Here is a 25,648-nt window from a genome sequence, read left to right as displayed (position 1 = left end):
TGAATCCTTACTTAGAGCTTCCTGCAATAACCTGTGGCCTTTATTGTACACCAGAGCTAAATGTTGTCAAAGGGCAAATTCAGAGCTAGGCAGGCAGACACAGCAAAGGATAGGACTTCTCATACAAATAGGGAAACATACATGGGCAGGGATGGTGTCCCTAGCCTCTGTTTGCCAGAAGCTGGAATGCGCAACAAGGAATGGATCACTTGATAATTACACTGCTCTACAGCCACAATGCTTCTGAAATAAATGTCGTCAAACTTTACTAATTCTGGGTCACTGAGAACGAAAATGATGCTTAAAATTGTTGATTGGCTCTAGTTTTCAAGATATGCTATTGGGTCAGTATATACGACCCTTGACTTGGGAATGGCGGAGGATAAGTGAGTTATAAAGGGAAGGGATCTCAATTTAAACCAGAAATGACTAAAATACATCTTTGAAGAAATCTATGACTGGGTTTGGACAGTACTTGCTTTTTAGGCAAAACAATGAATGATGCAATCTGAAGCTGGTATTGCGTCATACATGATATGAATTGCATCATGTTATTCCTAGAAGTCATGGATGATGCAATCATAACGAAGCTTACATCACTCTGCTGAACAAATTGCCCTAGATCAGCTCTAGAAATCATATAGTGTCGTGCTCTCTTATTTGTCAGTGTTTGATTTTGTAAAGGGACACATTTTTGTTGAGCCAAAGTGAGCAGAGATGCCTCGTACTTGTGTGAACAGTGCAGATAACTTCTGCTATGGTTGTGGGGAAGTGACTTTTGCATCACAAAAGCGCAGTATAACCACTATGGTTAAGAAAGCCTATCACCTTTATTTTGGCTGCAAAATTGGAGATCAGGACAAGAGGTGGGCCCCACACATATGCTGCAACACTTGTGCAACAAATCTTCGCCAGTGGTTGAACAGGAAAAGGAAATCTATGCCTTTTGCAGTGCCAATGATTTGGAGAGAGCCAACAGATCATACCAGCAATTGTTACTTCTGCATGGTGCCTCCAGTTGGGAAAGGTGTGTCAAAGAAGAAAAAGTGGACTGTGCATTATCCAAACATTCCATCAGCTATACGCCCAGTACCCCACGGAGAAGGACTGCCGGTTCCTGATGCACCAGAATCATTCTCACTTGAGTCAGACGAGGAAGAGGAAGAGGAAGAGGATGAAACTTCTGGTCCTGAACCATCAATGTCACAGGACCCACATTTTCTCCCATCCTCCTCCTCTGAACCACACCTCATAACACAAGGTGAACTGAATGATCTTGTCAGGGATTTGGAACTACCCAAGAGTAAGGCAGAGCTGTTGGGCTCCAGACTACAGCAGTGGAATCTCCTGGCAGGTGATGTTAGGGTTTCCATGTTCCGTGACCATCAAAAGGATCTTGTCCCATTCTTCTTCATGGAAGGTGATCTTGTAGCCTGCAACAACAGCGATTGTGTGATGGCAGCCCTCAACATCGTTCAGGATCCAAATGAGTGGAGACCGTTCATTGATTCATCGAAGACGAGTCTTAAAGCTGTTTTACTGCAGAATGGCAATGCTTTGCCATCAATTCCAGTTGGTCATGCAGTCCATATGAAGGAAACCTATGATAACATGAAAACTTTTGAGGTGCATAAACTATGACCAACATCAGTGGCAGCTTTGTGGCGATTTGAAGGTTGTTGCTCTCTTGCTTGGTCTGCAGACTGGATACACAAAGTACTGCTGTTTTCTCTGCAAATGGGATAGTTGTGCAAGAGATTCCCACTACATCAAGAAAGATTGGCCACTCAGCCCAGTCAAACTCTTAGGATTCGTTTATATTAGGGAAATTTGCAGCCATGTAACTACATCAAGGTCATTTTACCAGAGCAAACTCGTGCAGATATATTCTGCTCATACAAAATGAGACTTACATCAGTGCACCATGTCTACATTAAGGGTTTGCACCAGAGGAACTACACTGCCTTATTACACTAGTATGAATGTACCTAATCTAGATAAGCCCCAAATCTGAGCCAGGGTTAAATGTGATCAAAAGATGAAGTGTCTCACAGCATCCCCAAAGTCTTGGACCTTTCTAGCTTTTTATCAATCAAAAATTCAAACAACAAATTCTATTTAATGTATTATAAACACATTTTACTTATTTCCTAGATCTCAATGAGCAATTAGTTCTTCTATTTTTGAGTTCTACATGCACATTTCATTAGAAGATAGAAGCAAGTTGGTGTTGGGTTTAATATAATACAAACACAAGGACAGTTTATTTTGTTTAAAGTTAAAAAAAAAATTCCACTCTGAAAAGCCAAACCCTGGAAAATTTCAGTCCCAAAGGAATATGTTTCAAGAAGTCATTTAAAATCCCTGGCTTTCAATTGTTCGTAATAGTTGGAACTCTATCTTAAATATAGCGTGTGTTACCAGTGTGTTTTTTGAGGAAGATGTTATTCAGAAGATGCCTAAAAGAACTCTTTTTAACTACCTTAACAGTGTACACTCTATGGAAGAAGAATGAATCTCCTTTAACAAAGAAATGTCTGTAGTTTAATGTTTCCAGACAGCATTGGGGAAACTAGTAATGATTGAGCTTCCAAAGCTTTAGACACTTAGTCAAACCTTATCTGAACTTCTTTGGTCTGCAAAATTGGACAAGAGATCTTGCAAGAATAGACTTTCTTGTGAGATTTCTAATACTTCCTGCTTATGGTCAGGCCAAAAATACTGCAAAGAAAGCTGTCTCACAGCACTTCTGCTCCCAGCTGGAACCAGGAAGTACAGAGGGGAATGCAAATGAAATAAACATAGAAGCAGCAGGAAAATTATCCAATTTTTTTCAAACCCTATTAAAAGGTGTTTTTTATTTTATCTGAACTAGTTCTTCCATCACTAGGTCAAACTTGAAATACTAATTCCTACTAATTAGTAAAGAATGAATAAACTCCAGTGGAAAGGTATATAATAAATGTGGGATAATATCCAAGTTTGCTCAGTAAATGGTTTGGATTATTGCTTATCATCCCCTTTATTGGATGATACAAGCTATGGGTCAAAGTAAAGTAAATTATGTGTGCACATAACTGAAGGCAGAACATGGTCACACACACACACACACACACACACACACGAATCATTTCACCCATCAGTGAAGTGCTGTTCAGGTTCAGGACAGCTGTTTTAAATATTATTTTTAAGGTGAGCTTGCGTGTTGGTGAGAAGCTAATCGTAGAGGGATTTAGGCCAACTAGAAGTACAAAAGCTGTATCTACACAGAAAATATCAAAGTTGTCTCTCCACCACCAGGAAGATCAAATATACCATCAGCACGTCTTGTGATTTGCATGCCCTAATGACAATAATATGGAACTAAATTGGCACTGAAATTCGTATATTGCACAAAAATAGAACTTCTAGTCAACAGCAGAATGAAACATCAGTAATTCAAATTGTTTGCATAAGCTGAGTAAACTGGCAAATACTACTGTAACTTACAATTGTTCATATATATATTTATAATCTTATACAAATGTTACAGTTCCCAAGATATAGTACTCTGTTACTAATCAGCATAGAAATAAAATAGCCATACAACTAAGAAGTAAATTAAATAGAAACAGAAAGCTGATCCAAGGAAATTTCCCAGACATGGTGTCATCTGATCCTCCATAGGGGCAACAATTGTTTTTACTAAGGTGGTCCAATAGACAAGCTGAAAAGGTCAGCAAACAGATTCATTTCCCCCCCATGAAGTCCTCTAAATCCATGCTTACAAAGGAAACTCTGGTAAAACTACATGTAAGAAATTGATATATCCTCAACAGATATATATATATTTTTCATAGTTTGAAGCAAATAAAAAACCGCTGATATCCCAATGACTTAGCTATGTGTTAATATGCACCACTTTGGCAAATAAAAGGTTCCTGGCATATCAGCCCTTCACAGTTAAATACATTCACAAAAGCAAATTTCTAGTGTAATCTCTTTTTTAAAAGACATAATGAAAAACAAATGTTAGTTGGTTTGAAATTCTTTGGCTATGCCTGTTATGTTTTTAAATCCACCAAGTGTTATCCTAAGGAAACTTCATAGAATTCTCCCCCTATTCTTAATCCTGGACACTGACAATTTGATCAAAATATGTTTGAACAAGCTGACTTTTTAGAACACTTTTATTAGTGCAACACTTATTGTAATACGGTAATATCTTCATCTGAGCTATGACTGTGCTAATAAAAACGGAATTAGCAAAAGTGCTACAGTCTGAACCCTGGTAAAGAACAAAAATGATTTTGTTCTGTAGAAAAGTACACGAGAAACACACTGAACAAATAGTGACTGCTAATTTTTCTCTCCAAACAAACACTTTATAGGAGGATAGAAACAGTACTAAGAAAAGCAGACTTGGCAATACACCTCCAAATCCCGGAAAGCAGTTCTGAGATAGTCCTTAAAAGAATTAAAAAAATAAAAAAATTCTTGGCCTTAAAACTTAAATACATAAGCACGCAAAGTAGAATATAATTTCTTCTCCAGTAGTATGGGATTTGAGCAGCACCAGGAACAACACAATAGTTAGGTCTGTGTCAAAATGTAACAAATTCTCAAAGCAGATTGGATTGCGTATGTGAGATATTGCCAATTGCATGTATAAGTGCAATATAAAAATGCTTATAATATACAGGTGAAATAAAAATGGGATTTCTAGGGCACCAAGACATTTCTTTGTCTATGCACTTCTATAGTGCTCATCACTGTTTCAGTGTGTAGGACGCATAGGCTTTGGCAGTTTAAATTTCACCCTAGAGGCACTGTTCTTTGATTGCTAATCTATATGAACTGTTTTTGGCCACCCATTTGTCCTTGCTTCTCTTCTGACCTATGGAGGGGGTAGATCTTCAGTGTCCCCTTCTTGAACTTGCAGAAAAATGTTATGTCTTGGAGATGAAAAATGCCTACATCTGCTTCCATAGGTTCAATAAGAGGAAATGCACACGTGGAACATATTTTTGGTTTGCTTCCCATGCTAGAGCTAGAGACTTGCTGTAGTTGCAAGGTAAAAACATGCTGCAGTACCTCAAAGCAAGAGAGTGCTAGCTCAACAAATACCCCCTAGGCACACACCCCTGACAATATTATTCCACTGGCTGAAATGTGTCCACCAATATCAGGAGAAACTTAGTCCCTGCTTATGATTGACTGGTTTGACTGCCTCTGAAGCTGCAAACACCCTGAAGATCCCAGTAAGGATCTGTGGACCTGCCTCGGCCAAAGAACACTTGCTTTGCACGTCTGTCCTCTAAATCATTGGAGGACACTTACTCTCTTCCCCTACTAAACTTATGGGGCAGATCCTCAGCTGTTGTAAATTATCATAACTCCACCAAAGTCAATGGAGCTCTGACAATTTACACCAGCTGAGGCTCTGTCCGTTAGCATATTTGTTGATTAGATAAATGTCTCCCAAATGTTCACATACTGTACTCAATGTTTTGCCTAGCATAGACAGTTAGTGAAAAGAAAGATAATTTACAGAAAACGGCAAATCTAATTTATGGTAGCATCCAGAGTATCAATCAGCATCAGGCCCCATTGACATGGTCCCTGCCCAAAATACCTTACAATCTAACCAGGCAGTGACATATGAAGAAGGGTGATTGGGGAAGAGGGATACAATCAAATACACATAATTTTTATTAAGGTACATTTACTTCTCTCATTATACATAAAATGGAGACAGCTAACTCCATTGGTTCCTCAACCTAGCCATCCCTAAAACCAGCTGATTTTTCATCAGTATTGTGGCAGAGGTAGGTTTTGCAGAAGCATCTAGAGCAGGGGTGGGCAAACTTTTTGGCCCGAGGGCCACATTGGGGTTGCAAAAGTGTATGGAGGGCCTGGTAGGGAAGGCTGTGCCTACCCAAACAGCCTGGCCCCTGCCCCCTATCCACTCCCCCCCCCCCACTTCCCGCCCCTGACTGCCCCGCTCAGAATCCCCACCCCCCATCGAACCCCCCTGCTCCCAGTCCCCTGACTGCTCTGACCCTCATCCACACCCCACCTCTTAACAAGCCCCCTGTCCCCTATCCACACCCCTGCCCCCGACAGGCTCCCTCCTGGGACTCCCACTCTTATCCAACCCTCCCGTCCCCCATCCCCTGACCGCCCCATCCAACCGCCCCCTGCTCCCTGTCCCGTGACTGCCCCCCAGAACCCCCTGCCCCTTATCCAACCCCCCGCCCTGGCCCCCTTACCATGCCGCTCAGAGCAGCATGTCTGGCAGCTGCGCCACCTGGAGCTAGACACGCTGCCACTCTGCTATGCAGGAGCGCGCAACCCTGCTGCCCACGTGGCAGCGGGACAGTGGGGGGAGGGGTCAGGGGCTAGCCTCCCCAGCCGGGAGCTCAAGGGCCGGGCAGGATGGTCCTGCGGGCCGAATGTGGCCCGTGGGCCGTAGGTTGCCCGCCTCTGATCTAGAGTGAAAACAAGGGTGGTGGGTTTCTGGATCATGGCCGTTGGATACTACTTCTAATTGCCTGATTTACCGCACATCATCATCCAAGATTTTCTGTCAGTTAATTTAAAGCTCAGGAGTGCAGCTCATCTAGATCTTAAATCCCTAAATTACTGGAAACCATGTAGGGAAGGTCTCACTCCGGCAGAGTTATGCATAGGAGTACCAAATGGAAGTATTCATGTGCATAACTCTTTGCAGGAATGGGTCCTAATTATGCACATGGCTAGTCCATGTATCCAGGAGTTCCTATCACTGTTACTTTTAGCCCCAATCCCCATCCTTTCCCCTCCAATTATTTGTTGCATCTTATCTTTAATTATTAAACTGTTCAAGGCAGAGATGGTTTTTAAATGGTGGTTTCCTACAGGGCCCAGACATAGTGGGGCCCTGATCCGAATAGGACACCACTGTTATACCAAAATAGTTATCTATATTTAGTTCTATCAAATATTCTCACACCAACTCTATTTACCCTGTCTTTGTGGTATCCAACTGTTGTCGCTAATCATTTCCTTGCTTTCCACACAAGGATCTCAGATATCCTTTCAATAATTATCCCTTTCATTGGAAGCCTAGTAAAATGAGCCGTTTTTAATATTTCAGCATTTTAAACTCCTCCAATTTCTATATTGACAAGTTGTTTTAATTTGTGTTTTGGAATTGTTCACATCCAAAGCTTTGTAGGAGGTAGCTTTGTGATAACATCAGCTTTTGTTTCTTTAGTAAGGATAACTGGAACTCAAGCTGCAGCAGATGGTAACCCTATGAGAGAAAGTTAAAGGTCTTCCAAATAATTTAGAATAGTCTAATTTTAAGACTGTTCATAGTGGCATGGAAAATTAACAGCTGTATAAATGAGTGTTTCCAATCTAGGTTAGATGCACAATACTAAAGTTATTACAGCTTTTTTTGTGTGTGGAAAGGAGTCAAGCAAGTAATATAATCAGAATTTTAATGCATAACAAAATGGCGATGACACACTGACATGACTTTCCTGCTTAGAAGAGGGCAATTTTAAACTTAATTGGAATCACATGACAATTCATATGGTTAAAACGACTGTCTGGTTTGTAGCCATATCAACTGAATTTATAAGAAACACTTTCCTTTTATTGATAATTAAAATGATAAAATTTGAAACAATGTGACATAGTAGACTCGAAACAGATTTTTGTTTGTTTGCTTGTAACAGCTTGTGGGGAATAAATAAGTGTGCAGTATTTTCCCAACAATTGGCATCTAAACAATTTTAATATTAGTTTATCCCCAAATATAATTATGGTGTTAATCTTTTTATAAGCTATACCTAGAACCGGAGGTCCAACCAGTCACACAATGCTTCCAGGGACCAGACATAGAAAAAACTGGAGGAAAGTGAATTAGATTGAGGCTTTATAATTAGGACTCGGCTATTAGGCAAAGGACCTTTTGTCTCCTTAGGTGGAGCTGTAATGTAATGTTTTAACTGTCCCTATTATAGGCTGGAAGAAGAGTGCTCTACAACAACAAGAAATCCATTATGGAATAAATTGCCTAGGGAGGTTGTGGAATCTCCATCTCTGGAGATATTTAAGAGTAGGTTAGATAAATGTCTATCAGGGATGGTCTAGACAGTATTTGGTCCTGCCATGCGGGCAGGGGACTGAACTCGATGACCTCTCGAGGTCCCTTCCAGTCCTAGAATCTATTATGGTAAACTTCATGTCAGTTTTTACTATGTCAGGCCTCCTAACATAAAGAGAAGAATTGTTTAAACTAATTCTTAAAAACAAAGCAAATGTGCAGGGCTTTGGAGCGGTGCTCCGGCTCCGCTCCAGCTCCAGGCAAAAACCTGCAGCTCCACCCACTGCTCCGCGCTCCAGCTCTGGGCTCTGCTCCAAAGTCCTGCAAGTGTGTCTATTATCTACTAATATAAAGTATCAAGCAGAGAGATGCACAGCTGTTTGCTCCCCCAGGTATTAATTACTTACTCTTGGTTAATTAAGAAGCAAACATGATTTTATTAATTATAAAAAGTAGGATTTAAGTGGTTCCAAGTAATAACAGACAGAACAAAGTACGTTACCAAGCAAAATCAAACAAAAACACTCAAGTCTAAGCCAAATACATTAAGAAACTGAATACAGATAAATCTCACCCTCTGAGATGTTCCAATAAGCTTCTTTCACAGACTGGACTCCTTCCTAGTCTGGGCCCAATTCTTTTCAGACCAACATTGTAGTTTACGGCCTGGGTCCAGCAATCACTCACACCCCCGTAGTTACTGTCCTTTGTTCCAGTTTCTTTCAGGCATCTTTTTGGGGGTGGAGAGGCCATCTCTTGAGCCAGCTGAAGACAAAATTGAGGGGCTTCCAGAGCGGAAACCCCTTTCTTCTTCTGTGCAAAATCACAGCAACAAGATGGAGTTTGTAGCCACCTGGGTTAGTCAGATGTCCATGAATGATTCAGTTTTTTGCAGGCCGACGCCGTTGTTTACATGTTAGTTTGAATGTTCCCAGGAAAGCTCAGATGTGGATTGGCATCTCCCAAAGTCCATTGTCAGTTAAGTGTTTCTTGACTGGGCACTTACTCAGAATAGTCCTTTCTCAAGAAGCTGACCAAATGCTTCACTGATGCTACTTAGAATCAAACACAAGTATATAGCCAAAATTCATAACTTCAAATACAAAAATGATACACACTTACAGACAGCATAATCATAAACAGCAAATTACAACCTTTCCATAGACACCTTACTTGACCTCCTTTGTACAAGATTTGGTGCAACTATAGGACCTTGGTTGCAACAATGATCTACACGGTCACAGTTCACGTCAATAATGTCACAGGTGGTGCTGCCCAGCTAAGGCAGGCTAGTGCCTACCTGTTTCCACACCGCGCTGTGCCCTGGAAGTGGCCAGCAGCAGTCCGGCTTCTAGGAAGGGGGGGCCACGGGGCTCCGTGCACTGCCCCCGCCCCGAGCACTGGCTCCGCACTCCCATTGGCCAGGAACCGGCCAAAGGGAACGGGGGGCGGGGGGAGAGAAAGGGGGCAGTGCTTGCGTGCCTCCGCCTAGGAGCCAGACTTGCTGCTGGCCGCTTCCGTGGCGCAGTGTGGTCCACCCCGGCTGTGCCACTGAGCCGTCGGAGGTAAGTCCGTGCCCATGCCCCAATCGCCTGCCCCAGCCCTGGAGCCCCTCCTGCACCTCAAACCCCCCAGCCGCAGCCCAGAACCCTGACCCCCTCCCACACTCCAACCCCCTGCTCCAGTCCTGAACCCCGCCCCAAACCCGGAACCCCTTCCTGCACCCCAAGCCCCTCATCCCTGACCCTACCCCAGAGCCTGCACCCCCAGCCCAGAGCCCTGACCCGCCCCACACCCAACCCCCTGCCCCAGCCCAGAGCCCTTTCCCACACCCCAAACCCCTCATCCCCATTGAGTCGTGGGCATCAACAATTTTCTTCAACTGGGTCCCCAGAAAAAAAGTTTGAAAACCACTGGTCTAAAGAAGGTTGTTTGAAAAACATCTCATCAACAAATATTGTGAAAAAAGATACTTATGTTTTATTACGAAAGTCACACCACTATCTGAAACATAGTATCTGCCTTAACAAATCTTGTTATAATTGTCATTTAAAAACAAGCAAAAGGGATTTAAGTTTAGTTTCGTGTGTTTTGGTTATTTTATTCTTGTTCCAATAAATATTAATATACAAGAATGACTAGATTTCTTCACTTTTTACTACAAAAAGGGACAATATTTGAGAATTTAATAATCAGAACAGACATTTATTTTACATTTCTGTTACCCAAAAGAAAAGTTTATGATCTCCACCAACTGCACATAATGGAAGAGTCCTATGCCAGGTCAAACCAGATCCTACAGCCGCAGAGCCAATAAGAATGGGCTAAAAAAAAAAAAAAAAAAAAAAAAAAAAAAAAAGATTTTTTTCAGCATATCATACAGGTATTTACTAAACCAGAGCTAAATATGCAATCACAAGTTCAATAGGCAACTAAAATGTGAGACTTCTGCAAAAACAAAAAAACAAACAAAAAACCCACCAACACACCATTCCTTTAAAAAAAAATATTTAAATTAAAAATCTCACTGCCTACTATCTATTTCTGTCAGCTATTGTACGCACATTGTTAAAATACAATATTGCAAAATGTTCTACAAGTGATAGAATTGAATCTTTGCAGAGTATCTACAAAGGCTGTCTCCACACCCCAGATGATTTTAGTAAAATCTGCTGTTATTCAAGGTTACAATTAGTATGTTTGGAAATAATATGCTTTTTGTGCCCAAGACAGTGAAAATCTGCCTAATATAAAACCTCCTTTCCTCTGTGCTATTAGAGAACTGGAATACATTTAAATTACAAAATACTGTAGGATATCTTATAGGTTATTTAGTTTGTACCTTGCAGAATGCAAATAAAACTCAAAAGTGGTATGATTCAAGTTGCCTTAATAAAACAGATACAATTAATATTTTCTAAGATTCTGAACAGTCTTAATGCTTGCATGTGAAAACACAGACAAATGATGGAAAGAACAAAGAAAGATAAGACGGTTACTCACCTTTGTAACTGTTGTTCTTCGAGATGTGTTGCTCATATCCATTCCAATTAGGTGTGCGCGCGCGCCGCGTGCACGATCGTCGGAGAAATTTTCTACCCTAGCAACACCCGGTGGGTTGGCTGTGGAGCCCCCTGGAGTGGCGCCTTCATGGCGCTGGATATATACCCCAGCTGACCCAGCGCCCCCTCAGTTCCTTCTTGCCGGCTACTCTGACAGTGGGGAAGGGGGGCGGGTTTGAAATGGATATGAGTAACACATCTCGAAGAACAACAGTTACAAAGGTGAGTAACCGTCTTTTCTTCTTCGAGTGCTTGCTCATATCGATTCCAATTAGGTGACTCCCAAGCCTTACCTAGGTGGTGAGGTTGGAGTGAGACATTGCTGTGTGCAAAACCGCTGATCCGAATGCAGCATCGTCTCTGGATTGCTGTACCAGCGCATAGTGAGCGGCGAATGTGTGGACTGACGACCAAACTGCAGCTCTACAAATGTCCTGGATCGGGACTTGAGCCAGGAAGGCAGTCAAGGAGGCCTGGGCCCTCGTGGAATGGGCGGTGAGGTGTGGCGTCAGGACGCTGGCCAGGTCGTAGCAAGCACGAATACAGGATGTGATCCAAGATGACAGGCACTGTGAGGAGACCGGTGAGCCTTTCATCCGGTCGGCCACTGCAACAAAGAGTTGTGTCGCCTTCCTAAACGGCTTTGTACGGTCAATATAGAAAGCCAGGACCCTGCGTACGTCCAAGGAATGCAAACGCTGGTCTTGGCGAGTAGCGTGTGGCTTAGGATGGAAGACCGAGAGAAATATATCCTGGTTCACGTGAAAAGGTGAGACTACCTTGGGAAGAAAGGCAGGGTGGGGGCGAAGCTGCACCTTGTCCTTATGGAAAACAGTGTATGGGGGCTCGGACGTAAGCGCCCTGAGTTCGGAAACGCGCCTTGCTGAGGTGATGGCTACAAGGAAGGCTGTCTTTCAGGATAGGTACAGGAGTGAACAGGTAGCCAATGGCTCAAACGGAGGCCCTGTGAGCTTGGAGAGAACCAGGTTGAGATCCCACGTCGAAACGGGCTGGCGTTGCTGCGGGTACAGTCGGTCTAAGCCCTTGAGGAATCTAACGACCATCGGGTTAGAGAAGACCGAGGAAGCGAGTTCTCCTGGGTGGAATGCCGAAATAGCAGCCAGGTGAACCCTGATTGAAGATATCGCCAAGCCCTGCTGTTTTAGGGATAGGAGATATTCAAGTATAAGAGGAATAGGCGCCTGCAAGGGGGGCGTGGCTCGCTGCTCGCACCACCAGGAGAACCGTTTCCACTTGGCTAAGTAAGTGGTCCGTGTAGAGGGCTTTCTACTTCCCAGCAGAATCTGTTGGACGGAATGCGAGCATTGCCGCTCTGTCCGATTCAGCCATGGAGCATCCACTCTGTGAGGTGGAGCGATTGCAGGTCGGGGTGACACAGTCGGCCGTGGTCCTGAGAGATGAGATCTGGACACAAGGGAAGTGTGATTGGTGTTTGAACTGATAGCTCCAACAGTGTGGTGTACCAGTGCTGCCTTGGCCAAGCTGGAGCGACTAGAATTACCCGTGCCTGGTCTCTGCGTAGCTTTAGCAGTACCCTGTGGACCAGTGGAAGTGGAGGGAAAGCGTAGAACAGGTGGTCTTTCCAGGATAGAAGGAACGCGTCCGACAGAGAGCCCAGAGCTCACCCTTGTAGGGAGCAGAACGCGTGGCACTTCCTGTTGGCTCGAGATGCAAACAGGTCGACCTGGGGAAATCCCCACCTCTGGAAGACGGAATAGATGATGTCCGGGCGAATTGACCACTCGTGTGACTGGAAGGACCTGCTGAGACGGTCCGCTAGCGTGTTCTGGACTCCAGGAAGGAACGATGCCGTGAGATGTATCGAGTGGGCGACGCAGAAGTCCCAAAGGCGAATGGCCTCTTGGCATAGAAGCGACGAGCGAGCTCCTCCTTGCTTGTTGATGTAAAACATGGCCGTGGTGTTGTCGGTGAGGACTAACACGCAACGGCCCTGTAGGAGACTGAGAAAAGCCTGACACGCCAGGCGCACCGCCAACAGTTCTCGAACATTGATGTGCAGGGCTAGTTGGGGTGCGGTCCACATTCCCTGGGTATGGTGCTCCCCAAGGTGAGCGCCCCAACCTAGAGATGAGGCGTCCGTAACCAGGTGCAGGGAGGATTGAGCAGCGTGGAATGGCACTCCTGCGCAAACCGCCTTGCGGTCCAGCCACCAGGTGAGAGAGGCCAGGACCGAGGTCGGGATCGTGACCACCATGTTTAGGCTGTGTTGACGAGGGCGTTATGTTGATGATATCCAGGCCTGCAGTGGGTGAAGCCGAAGTCTGGCATGCCTGGTTACATAAGTGCAAGAGGCCATGTGTCCTAACAGGCCGAGGCACGTCCTTATTGTTGTAATTGGGAAGACCTGGAGCCCTCCGATGATGCCTGTGATGGTGTGAAACCGATTGTCTGGTAGAACAGCTCGGGCACGTCTGGAGTCTAGGACTGCCCCAATAAATTCTATCCTCTGGGTTGGCTCCAGAGTGGACTTCTCTTTGTTGAGCAGAATGCCCAACTCGTGGAATGTTTGTACTATTATGTGGACGTGAGCTTGAACTTGCTCTCTGGTGCGGCCGCGTACCAGCCAGTCGTCTAAGTACAGGAACACCTGTATCCCTCGTCGACGAAGGTCTGCTGCCACGACAGCCATACATTTTGTGAACACTCTCAGCGCCGTGGACAAGCCGAAGGGAAGGACTGCAAATTGGTAATGCACCTTGTTTACCACAAATCGAAGGAAGCGCCTGTGAGGGGGATAGATCGCTATATGAAAATATGCGTCCTTCATGTTGAGGGCGGTGAACCAGTCTCCAGGAACCAGGGATGGGATAATGGTCCCCAATGAGACCATGCGGAACTTCAACTTTACTATGAATTTGTTGAGTCCGCGTAAGTCTAAAATGGGTCGCAGACCCCCTTTTGACTTGGGGATCAGGAAGTAGCGGGAATAAAACCCCCTGCCCCTTAACTCTGGCAGAACCTCCTCTATGGCCCCCATAGAGAGGAGCCCAAAAACCTCCTGTTAAGGAGATGCTCGTGAGAAGGGTCCCTGAAGAGGGACGGGGAGGGGAGAAACGAAGAGAACTGGAGAGCGTATCCCCTCTTCACAGTGCGAAGGACCCAACGGTCCGAGGTTATAAGGGACCAAGCACGGTGGAAACGGGAGAGGCGATCCCTAAAGGAGGGAGCTGGATCCTGGGTAGTGGCTGGGGCGCCGTCCTCGACCGCATCTTCAAACGTTTTGCCTAGGGCCTGAAGGTGGCCTAGGCGGGCCCTGGTTCTGACCAGGTTGCGGGCCGGTCGACCTTCGTCCACCACCTCGGCCCCGCCTTCTGGCGAAGTCCTGTCTCAGACGAGGCGGGGGAGGGTAGAACCTTTGAGGCTGGGGCCTAAAGGGTCTGCGCTGGGGCCCTGGGACATGCATCCCCAGGGAGCGCATGATCGTTTTTGAGTCCTTGAGGCTCTGCAGTCGAGAGTCCGTCTTCTCCGAGAACAGCCCGTGGCCCTCAAAGGGTAAAACCTGCAGGGTCTGCTGCAGTTCCGGAGGCAAGCCCGAGACCTAGAGCCAGGAGACTCGCCGCATGGCGATACCTGAGGCCAGCGTCCTGGCGGCCGAGTCCGCTATGTCCAAGGAGGCTTGTAAGGAGGTCCTCGCCACCTTCTTACCCTCCTCCACTAAGGCCCCGAACTCTTCCCTTGAGTCCTGGGGAACCAACGCTTTAAATTTCCCCATAGAGTTCCATGAATTAAAGTTGTAGCGGCTCAAGAGCGCCTGCTGGTTTGCCGCTCTGAGTTGCAGCCCTCCCGCTGAATACACCTTACCCCCGAACAAATCGAAGCGCTTAGCGTCCTTCGATTTGGGCGCTGCAGCCTGCTGGCCGTGACGCTCTCTTGCGTTCACCAATGACACCACTAGTGAACACGGTGGGAGATGAGTATATAAGTACTCATAGTCCTTGGAAGGGACGAAGTACTTCCTTTCCACCCCTCTGGCTGTGGGTGGAATAGAGGCAGGAGTTTGCCATATTGTAGTGGCATTAGCCTGAATCGTCCGAATCAGAGGTAATGCCACCCTGGATGGGGCATCAGCCGAGAGGATGCTCACCACCGGGTCCTGCACCTCTACTATCTCCTCCGCCTGGAGATCCATATTATGCGCCACCCTACGTAGTAGGTCCTGGTGGGCACGAAGATCTATCGGGGGTGGCCCCGAGGCTGTTGTGCCCGCCACCGCCTCATCTGGGGAAGATGAGGAGGATGCCTCAGGTGGCAAGGGGTCTACTGGAGGGTCCTGCTCTAAGGGTCCCTGAAGCGGAGCATCGCCTGTCCCTGGGTCCAGGGCCTCAGGTGGTGTAGGCACGGGAGCCTCCATGCCCCCTGGGGGAGGACGGGAGATGGTGGCCTCCGGGACCCTGGGCTCAGAGTGTGCCGAGCGAGAGGCTGATGGTGGAGCCCCCTGAGCCTGGTGATACGCCCACGGGGTCCAGAATGACCAGTGCGTAGGTCCCTGCGTAGGGTCCTCCGCCACCTCCTGCCAGTGGCCAAAGTCAGCCTCAGCAGCCTGACCCTGAGGAGGGTATGCTGATATCGAGGCCCCGTCGTAGGAGCGAGACGCTGATCTCGAGGGCCAAGGTGGTGCCGAATGTGTTGGAATCGGCTCAGGACAATACGGTGCCGATCGGCGCCGGTCCGCAGGTGATCGGTCCCTGCGCGGTGCCGGTGAGCGGTACCGGGATTGGTGCCCGTGCCGAGATGCGGATCTGGACCTAGATGACGACAACCACGAGTAGACATGGTACCGGGAGCGGCCCCTCGAGCTGGAGTGGCGCCCGTACCGGTGCCGAGAACTACATCTTGAGTCCGATCGGTACCAATGATCGTGACGGTGCCGAGACGTAGACCGGTGCCGTGAAGATCTTGGCTGCGAGTACAACCGGTGCCGAGGCGATAGTCGGCGCCGGGACTGAAAGCGGCGTCGGGTCCTGCTCCGAGACCTGGAGCGGTGCCGTGAGTCCACGTCGAGACGGCGGGCGTAATTGCCCCTGGATTGCACCGTGCGAGGAGCCGACGGTGCCGGTGGTTGGGACGGCGCCGGCTCCGTGAGAGCAATAAGGTCTCTCGCCGTCGCGAAGGTCTCTGGAGTGGATGGAAGACAAGGCTCCACCGCCAACCGAGGTGGTGATCCAGTCCGCACCGGACTCAACGGCCGCGGTGCCGGAGTCGACGGTGTAGCAGGCACTTGCTTCTGGCGCTCTAAAAGCGGACGCGGCTCTACTCCCGGCACCGGGGGAGCCGGCGTCTGCAGGACAGCAGACTCCTGCGCCTTGTGGGATTTCTTATGTCCCGGAGACAGGGAACGGCGCCGAGGGCTCTGTGGCGGGCGCGGTGCCGAAGGAGGTCGGTGCCGTGAGGCCTTATCCGATTCTGCCCGCGGTGCAGTACCGGTCGGTGCCGCAGGGGCGCTGCGCACCGAGGCAGTCGGTGCCAGGGTTGGGCGCGCCGAGGGAGGATCCGGGCTAAGTGCCGCCTCCATGAGGAGCTGCCTAAGCCTAAAGTCCCGCTCCTTTTTGGTTCTTGGTCTGAAGGCCTTACAGATCTTGCACTTATCTGTCTGATGGGACTCTCCTAGACACTTCAGACACGAGTCGTGTGGATCACTCGTAGGCATAGGCTTAGTGCAGGACGCGCACGGCTTAAAGCCAGGAGCCTTGGGCATGAGCCTGGCTATGCACCGGAGGGGAAAAGGGGGGAGAACAACCTCCTTAAACCCCGCTAACTATTTACAACTACTAGAAACGAAGATGAATAACTATCTAAAACTATACAACAACTATGACTACAACTATCTACAGAATTAACAGGATAAGCTAGGGAGATTGGAGAACAGCTATGCCGCGCTCCACAGTTCCAATGACCGTCAGGGGCGGTAAGAAGGAACTGAGGGGGTGCTGGGTCGGCTGGGGTATATATCCAGCGCCATGAAGGCGCCACTCCAGGGGGCTCCACAGCCGACCCACCGGGTATTGCTAGGGTAGAAAATTTCTCCGACGATCGTGCACGCAGTGCGCGCACACCTAATTGGAATCGATATGAGCAAGCACTCGAAGAACAACAGATTCACAGTCCTCTTGCAATTGTACGAAAAGTAGTATGTGGCATATGCCCACTTGATTTGACTGATGATCCTTGCTTAGTGGTTCAAAGGCATGACTACTTCTTCTTCTACCATCCTTCCCAATATCATACCCTGGGATAGTATTTCTCCAGCCTCAACTTTAATCAGTTCAATAATATAGATGTGACAAAAAGCCACCACAGTTAATCATCTGATTGCATTTGTAAACTACGATTGTCCAATTTGTTCTTGAGCCTTTAATACCACTAATGATGATTCTGTCATTATTACATGGAGTGGAGAATTCCATGGTAATTAAAAGACAAAAAAAAAGTCCCTCCTTGTACCTTACATACATTTTATTTGTACATATTTCCAGAACACAGAGAATTGTAAATAAGCTTATTTTAAACATAATAAAGTATCAGAACCTTCTGATTTGGCCTTATTATAACTAAAAAGAGTGGGAAAAAGTGTAAAACCAAGAGTTGAAAGTATTCTAAGATTTTTCTCTGGTAACTTTTGGCATGGAAAAAGATGAAGTTGTAACAGTTTCTACATGATCTTGATGAACTTTTAAAGGTATAGCTGTTTATACATGGATTTAAAGAGAATGGATTGATCCAACCCAAAACATAGAATTGTATAATTTTACCTGAGGGTGTCCTAAATGATGAACTAGGAGCTGGCAAGTCATCTTTCCTGGATAGCCAGTGGTTGCAAACAAGTTTTCATTCACTCTGGACCACCTATGAATAAATCCAAGGTGCTTTCAAATACATGTGTTATACCATCATGAGCATACGCAAATCTGATTTTTTGTCTGCAGTTAAATATTGCATAAAGTCACCCTAAATTCTGCTGAAACCTGTGAAATACATGCACTGAGATACGTTATATGTAAGACGCACCCCATTCAGTCCTATCTACATGAATTAAAAATGAATTAATGAATGTGTTATACATTAAGGACCAAGTCCCAATCACTCTCAACTCCCAATGAGATTAGAATCTTGCAGGACGGAGCTATCTAAAAGCTAACAGTCTATTGATGGAAAGAAGACACGAACACTAGAAGGAATTGGGACCACAATCCCACAGTTGTGTACATGCAGGCAGACCCCTGCACTTGTGTAGAGCCCCACCGATTAGCAACTGTTAAATTCTTTCACTTTGTAACATTGCTGTACTACAAGATGCAACACACTGTAGGCATTACTAGAAACAATAAATAACACTTGCTAAAATGAGATTTTTAAAATTAAAAACAGGCTACTAATATAATTTTTCTTCAAATTAATTTACTATAAACCCCCTCCTCCAAACTATACCTGAATAATCTGGCTCGATCTACATGGACAGGTCTCTTATCTTGTGGATAACTATAAAAAAAAAAAAAAAAAAGACATTTTGAGTAAGCATCCATTCCACAAACTATAGGAAATGATACACTTCACTTCATATCACAAGGATAAAAAGTACAGATCATTTAAAAGAGTAGCAGGTTCAAGTTGTGGGGTGGGAAAACATCTACTGACAAACAAAAATTATTTTGACAATCAGGTCATGTCTCATATTGTTTTCCACATGTGAGTTTTGACAGGTTAAAGTAGTACAGCTGGATGAGAGGAAGGGGGAAAAAGATGAAAGCTGCAATAGCTCTCAAAAATGAGTTTTTAGTTTTTAACAATTTTCTTCAGGCTTTACAGAATTTGTCTTGTGGATGGTGGTTGTAGTTTGTCACAGAAACTAAAAGATTTTCCTAGGTCTCTGTTCAAGACATATTAGTGCCTATACTCTAGAAGAGGCCTCAATATGATTAATATACAAAAAACCATGCTGTGAAGCAGTTTGGGTTGCTACATGTACATTATAAAACTAGAAAAACAAGGAAGTGAAAAGTTAAGCCACCTAAGAATACACATCCCCTATCACTCCACACACAAGCACACCCCATTACCACAATTACCATGTGCAACAGACCATGCACTACAACCTTAATTCTGCTCCACTGTCACCATTTCTGCACGCTCCCCTTTAACCAGATTATTTCCCTCCTCCACCATACACAGAGATAGTTTCATGGAGTAGTTGGTTGTGTTGGTAGAGGGCAGTTTGATAAAAGGTGGAGTGCAAAAGATTGATTAAAGGGAGTGAAAGAATGCTGGCATCCCGGAAGGGCTGTAATTATGCCCTGTAGTGATACTATTAGGAGAAGAAAATCTAATGTGTCTTTAAAAAAAAAAAAAGTCAATTGAATCTAAGGAGACCACACAAACTAAAATGAGAGCTCGTAACCGCTTTCAAGTTCTTTGTTTAAAAGCTGAGCCTCTGGGGAGACTGAGGATCTGAAGAAAAGAAGACTGTAACATGGTACCCAGGAGAATGGGCGGGAGGCGGAGAACCCAAGGCCTACCAACTTGTGTGAAGCAAATGTTATATTTATGCAAGACAATATGTGCTTAGGCATTTGTTGATTTAACCCTTTTCTCTCTGCTTGTCATATTCTATGGATGAATAAATACTACTTGGTTTTGAAGGAGCTCTTCTCTGTCACTGTGTTTAACCAGCTGGTTACAGCTCCTGGAGAGAAGTTGATAGCAGAGGCCAAAGCCAGTTGGTTCTGGTGAGAGAATGTAACGGATGAACAAGACCGGTGATCGAGTCTAAAAGTGGGGCAAATTGTGGCGTTTTACTCTAAAAGTGTAGGTGTGGGCCTATCACTTTAAAGAGGTGCCACTAGAAAGTTCAAAGGCACAGCACACTCCTGAACCTTAACAACTTGGGCCCTGATTCTGCAAAGACGAATTCATACATTTAACTTTGTGACCTGTAAGTAGTCCCATTTAACTGACCAGGGCCTTACTTGCACAAGTAGTCTCACTGAAGTCAATGATTATGCTTAACGAAGTAAACGCTCACCATCCTGAATGAGGATGGCATGATTTGGCCCATAAAGTTCAATTTTCACATAGAAGTTCAAAAGGAATTGTCATCTTCTAAATCTTAAACATATGTTTTCCATTTATTCTCTATTTTCAGAATTTTAATTGTGTAAAAGAACTTTGCTTTTGGTACAATCATCAGAAGTTGCAACAGTCCTAACACTTATAGTAAAATATATGTTTAAAAAATAGTGTAACATGTGAATGGACTGGATGGCTGGGGAGGGGAAGCTTATATCATTCTTGAGATTAGACAGGCCCAGTTAGGTCACACCCTACTCAGCTGAAAGAATGGGTAGGCCAGATGCCGAGTCTCTGTTGGAAAAAGAAAGGAAAGAAAGAGAAAACATATCGGGGAAAAGGCAGGGAAAAGAAGCGGAGGGGGATGGGGCAGGGGAATCCTGAGGAAACTCTCTTAATCCTTTCTAAACCCCTACTTTCTCCCCCCAACTCATCAAAAGGCACTAGTCTAAATTCAATTCCACCAACATTTCAATTGTAACAGAAATTTAGATGAAGAAACAAATAATGCATTATACACTATTTAAAAGCACTGGCTATAACTATAATGAAGTTCTACTTAGCTAAATAAAACATTATCAAAAATATCATCCCTAATCATGCAAATGGAAGAGATGGTGTGGGGAAGTCTTCCCCAGCTTGACAATGATACCTGGAGCGAGTAATATCCCAGATTAACCAATCATTTCCAGCAACTGCTCCAATTTTAAGGGTGTTTCTTAAACACCAATGTGCGGACATCAATGGCATTTGTTCAGACTGGAGAGACAGAATGGCCTGCTGGGTAATGAGATCGTAGAATCGTATTGTTCCATTCTTCTCTGCTACCATCAACTGCAAAAGAAAGCAACACATGGATTTTACTCAAACTTTTGTAAACTGCATTCTTTGTAATTTTGGCCATAATTTAAATCTTTATTACTGCACAGCAAACCAAGTGCTCCTGCAACAAAGCATTAACAGGAATGGAAGGTGTGACACCCAGCTTTTTGGGGGTGAAAGTGGTCATGTATGTTAACATTCTGGCAACAATTAAAACAAAATGACAACCCAGCCACTGGTATTTAATTTTCTGAGATGAGTGGGTATTGGAGAAAATATAAATGTCAGTTAATATAAATAACTGACATCTATCAATTCACATGCTACACATGATGCACTATAGGCTTTTCCATGTACCCACAGCAACAGTTTAATCATGTGGAATGGCGGCTGAAGCATGAAGGGGCATACAAATGTTTAGCATATCTGGCATGTAAATATCTTGCAATGCCAGCTACAAAAATGCCATGCGAACGCTTGTTCTCACTTTCAGGGAATATTGTAAATAAGAAGTGGGCAGCATTATCTCCTGTAAATGTAACAAACTTGTTTGTCTTAGCGATTGGCTGAACAAGAAGTAGGACTGAATGGACTTCTAGGCTCTAAAGTTTTACATTGTTTTGTTTTTGAGTGCATTTATGTAACAAAACAAAAACAAAACAAAACAAATATCTACATTTGTAAATTGCACTTTCATGATAAAGAGATTGCACTACAGCACTTGTATGAAGTGAATTGAAAAATACACCTCTACCTCGATATAACGTGATCCGAATTAACACTAATTCGGATGTAATGCGGTAAAGCAGAGCTCCGGGGGGGGGGGGGGGGGGGCGGCGCTGCACACTCTGGTGGATCAAAGCAAGTTTGATATAACATGGTTTCACCTATAATGCAGTATGATTTTTTGGCTCCCGAAGGACAGCGTTATATCGGTGTAGAGGTGTATTATTTCTTTTATCATTTTTACAGTGCAAATATTTGTAATAAAAAAAAATCTTATAAAGTGAGCACTGTACACTTTGTATTCTGTGTTGTAATTAAAATCAATACATTGGAAAATGTAAAAAAACATCCAAAAATATTTAATAAATTTCAATTGGTATTCTATTATTTAACAATGCAATGAAACACAATTTTTTTAATCGCAATTAATTTTTTTAGTTAATCGCATGAGTTACCTGCAATTAATCAACTGCCCTATAAATAACAATAACAATAATAATAATAATAATAATACAGTGATTTGAATTATAAAGCTGTGATCTGCCTCATAATGATCGGGGAATACCAAAGTCATTCTATGTGGGAACTGAGGCTGAACATAAGAGAAATGTTATCAGAGCTCAGAAAGCAGAGGTTACTTACCTTGTACAGTAACTGGAGTTCTTCAAGATGTACATCTCTGTGGATGTTCCAATTGAGGTGCGCATGCATCTTTGATTGAAGATTTTCAACAGCAGTGCTTGTCTGGTTCACACATGTGTTCTAGAAACCCTTGTGCCCCATGCCAAGGGATTACAGGGCTGTAGTGGACGACCTGCACACAGTTCCATCTCTACTGCAAAAGCCTCATAAAGATGAGACTCTGAAGCAAAGGGGAACAAAGGGCAGGTAGTGGAGCATCCATAGGGGGACACATCTCAAAGAACTCAATTTAGTGCACAAGGGTAGGTAATCTTTCCTTCTTTCAGTAGAGCCCCTATGGGTGCTCCACTTCAGGTGACTCTCAAGCAGTACCCTCCAAAGGAGGTAGGAACTTCAGAATCTGGCCTACAACTGATTGCAGAACTGAAGGCAGCATCTGGTCTACAGGCATGCACTAAGGCATAGTGTCTCAAGACGGTGTGAACGAAGACTCACGTAGCAGCTTTCCACTATAGGAACACCTTTTAATAGGGGAACTGATGCAGACTGAGATCTGATAGAATGAGCTATTACCTTAGATAGGCACGGAACATTAGCAGCTCCATAACAGGAGAGGATGCTGCATGGGTTCCAGCTGCTGGAAACCCACCAGAAAATCTCTGGGTGGACACTGGCATTCTGCTAGCTCTTTGACAGACACAGTTCGTCTCAGACTCTAAAAGATTTAGTACCATCCAATATATGCACTCTCCTAATGTCAAAAGCATGAAGGGCATCTTCCTCCTTATTCTGATGGGGTTTAAGGTGGAAAACTGGCTGAACAGTCTAATTGATATGGAAGTCAGAAACGACTTTGGTAGGATGAATTGATGTGGTCTGAGGTATACCTTTACCTCAAAGACAGTATAAGGCAGGTCAGCCATCAAAGCCCCTAATTCACACACTCTTTGAGCAGAGGTAACTGCCACTAGAAGTGGGCTATAGTCCACGAAAGCTTATGCTCTAATAAATTTGTTAGTCTCTAAGGTGCCACAAGTCCTCCTGTTCTTCTTTTTGCGGATACAGACTAACACGGCTGCTACTCTGAAACTAGAAAGATGGTTTCCATGGAAAGTTTTAAAAGCAAACAAGTAGCTAGTGGCTCAAAGGGAAGTTTCATAAGAGAATTAAGAACTAAGTTCAAATCCCAAGTTGGCATTCTCTCTCTGACATTTGGGAATGATGAATCTGGAAGTTGCAGCATGAGCAAATACTTAGAAACCTTCCAATGGAGAATGGAATGTTGCGACAGCCACTTGGTGGATTTTGTGCTCCATTAAAAAGAGACCTCAAATAGGAGATCTGAACTTCTTCCCAAATGTGGAAGAGAATGTGGAAGGTGTGCTGAGAAATCAAAATTAATTAAAATCCCAGGCTATTTATCTACGCTACCACAAAAGGGACAACCGCTACTGAAAGTATCACTAGATTATGCTCTTTTCTTAGAAGATTTATGTGAGTAGCTCGCAGGTGTCTCCTGGGCTCACCTCCCTTCGAAGTAGAGGGTTGCGGTAAGGGCTCCTGCTGGGCCTCCAGAGGTTGAAGGGCTGACTTCATGAGTAGGAGTTTGAGCCTCAGTTCTCTGTCTTTCCTGAATCTGGACTTCAGTTGTTGACACAAGCCACAGTTCTGTGGTATGTGTTTCTCTCCCAAGCAGTGAACGCACTGCGAGCGTCTGTCAGTCACTGATGATAGATTCCTTACAACTAAGGCAATTTTTGAAGCTTGGGGAGCTGGGCATACTCTTGTCCAGTGGGGACCTCCCAACAGCGGTTAGCAGAAGACAAAGTCCTCTTCTTTTCTTCTTTTTTTTTTTTTTTAAAAAGGCAATGGCCAAAATAAAATGTAAATGAAGCAAATAAAGAAAAAGAGGCTTTAAAAGAAGCTACAATTAGCAATTTTAAGCGAGTTAACAATCCAGGAATGGACAGCTATAGCTCCATCTCTAGCCAGGAGCTGTTGAGCAGGAACTGAGGAGGGGTCGCCTGTGCACTCTTGCTAGCGTTGTGGTAGGCAGGGAGCGATGCATGCGCGGGCTGAACGGACACCAGAGGTGCCGGAAGAGAGAGGGCCGGTGGCTATGGCCCCATTGTTTTTTTACCAGTTTTAAGGGCAAGCAAGGAGGAGGGGGGCGGCGAAGAGCGAGCATGGGTTGGAGCCTCAGGGAAAAGGGGCAGTGCAAGGGCAGGGTCTTGGAGAGAAGGGGCGGCATGAGAGGGCAGGGCCACAGTTTGCGTGCCGGTGGCCCCCCAGTTTTAGGAAGCTTCCACCGGTCCAGACGGAGACTGCTACCAAAGTTCTCCGATCAGCATCGCAGGGACACAGAGACACTTACAGTGGAGCACCCAAAGGGACACTACTTGAAGAACAACCAGTGAAATTATAGAATCTGCTGATAATGAAGAAAAACACAGAATGTACTTCTACAGCGAACTCCAGTCATACTATAGCTTCAGAATTTTATAGTTTAGAAAAGCAACACACCTTTACATACTGGTTTAAGAAAAATAAGCTGCAAAGTACAACCTTAAAAGCCTCCTCAGGATGCCAGCACACACTCATTCCAGGGGACCGTAGAACAAAATAAGCCTTTTGATTTCCTTCCAAGTCCCAAACCCTAATAAAAAAGAAAAAAAAAAGTATTTACTGCTGTTTGTAAAAACATTAATTGCCAGCCTTAGCCTGCTGACAGAGAGGTGGACAGAACCAGATGAGATCTGGTATCTATATGCCATCTTTTGAACACAAAGGTATCTAACAGAAGGCCTGATACTGAGAGGTATTAAACACCTAAAAATCTCACTCAAGTTGAAGGGAGTTGTGAGTGCTGAGTACTTCAATGGGTGAGACCCAGATGTCAAAATGAATTTTTTAGGAGACACAAAGGTAGTACATTATTAATTTCTCTTCCTATATTCAAGCAGTCTCCCTCCATAATTAACTAGGGGATGGAAACAAAGAAGTGTTATCTTATCATCAGTAGCCCACTTGACCCTCACCCACCCTGAACCATCATTTAGGAGCCACTCCATGCAATAACCCTATAGTGCTATACAGTAGAACCTCAGAGTTACGAATACCAGAGTTACCAACTGACCAGTCAACCACACACCTCATTTGGAATCAAAAGTATGCAATCAGGCAGCAGCAGAGACACCCCCTCCTGTCCCAAAAGCAA

The 25,648-nt window shown here is 44.8% G+C and overlaps 1 protein-coding gene across 3 annotated transcripts in view; it reads right to left on the bottom strand.

Annotated features, from left to right (window-relative positions):
- Positions 1-10,034: 10,034 nt before the first annotated feature.
- NUP37 (nucleoporin 37) overlaps positions 10,035-25,648 on the bottom strand; it is a 42,945-nt gene continuing 27,331 nt past the window's right edge. For 2 of the 3 annotated variants that reach the window (XM_008171788.4, XM_065565423.1), the window contains 5 exons: positions 24,997-25,087; positions 20,894-21,075; positions 18,607-18,657; positions 17,931-18,024; positions 10,035-10,401 (listed from right to left, as the gene is read on the bottom strand). In XM_008171788.4, coding sequence (XP_008170010.2) covers positions 10,288-10,401; positions 17,931-18,024; positions 18,607-18,657; positions 20,894-21,075; positions 24,997-25,087 — 532 coding nt within the window. In that variant the 3' untranslated portion in view covers positions 10,035-10,287. The remainder of the gene's footprint in view (positions 10,402-17,930; positions 18,025-18,606; positions 18,658-20,893; positions 21,076-24,996; positions 25,088-25,648) is intronic. The other variant, XM_008171789.4, reaches the window with a different exon arrangement.

This window comes from Chrysemys picta, chromosome 1 (genome assembly GCF_011386835.1).
Source record: "Chrysemys picta bellii isolate R12L10 chromosome 1, ASM1138683v2, whole genome shotgun sequence".
NCBI lineage: Eukaryota > Metazoa > Chordata > Testudines > Emydidae > Chrysemys > Chrysemys picta.
The sequence above is the reverse complement of the archived record's forward strand: the minus strand, read 5'-3'. Positions and strand labels throughout refer to the sequence as shown.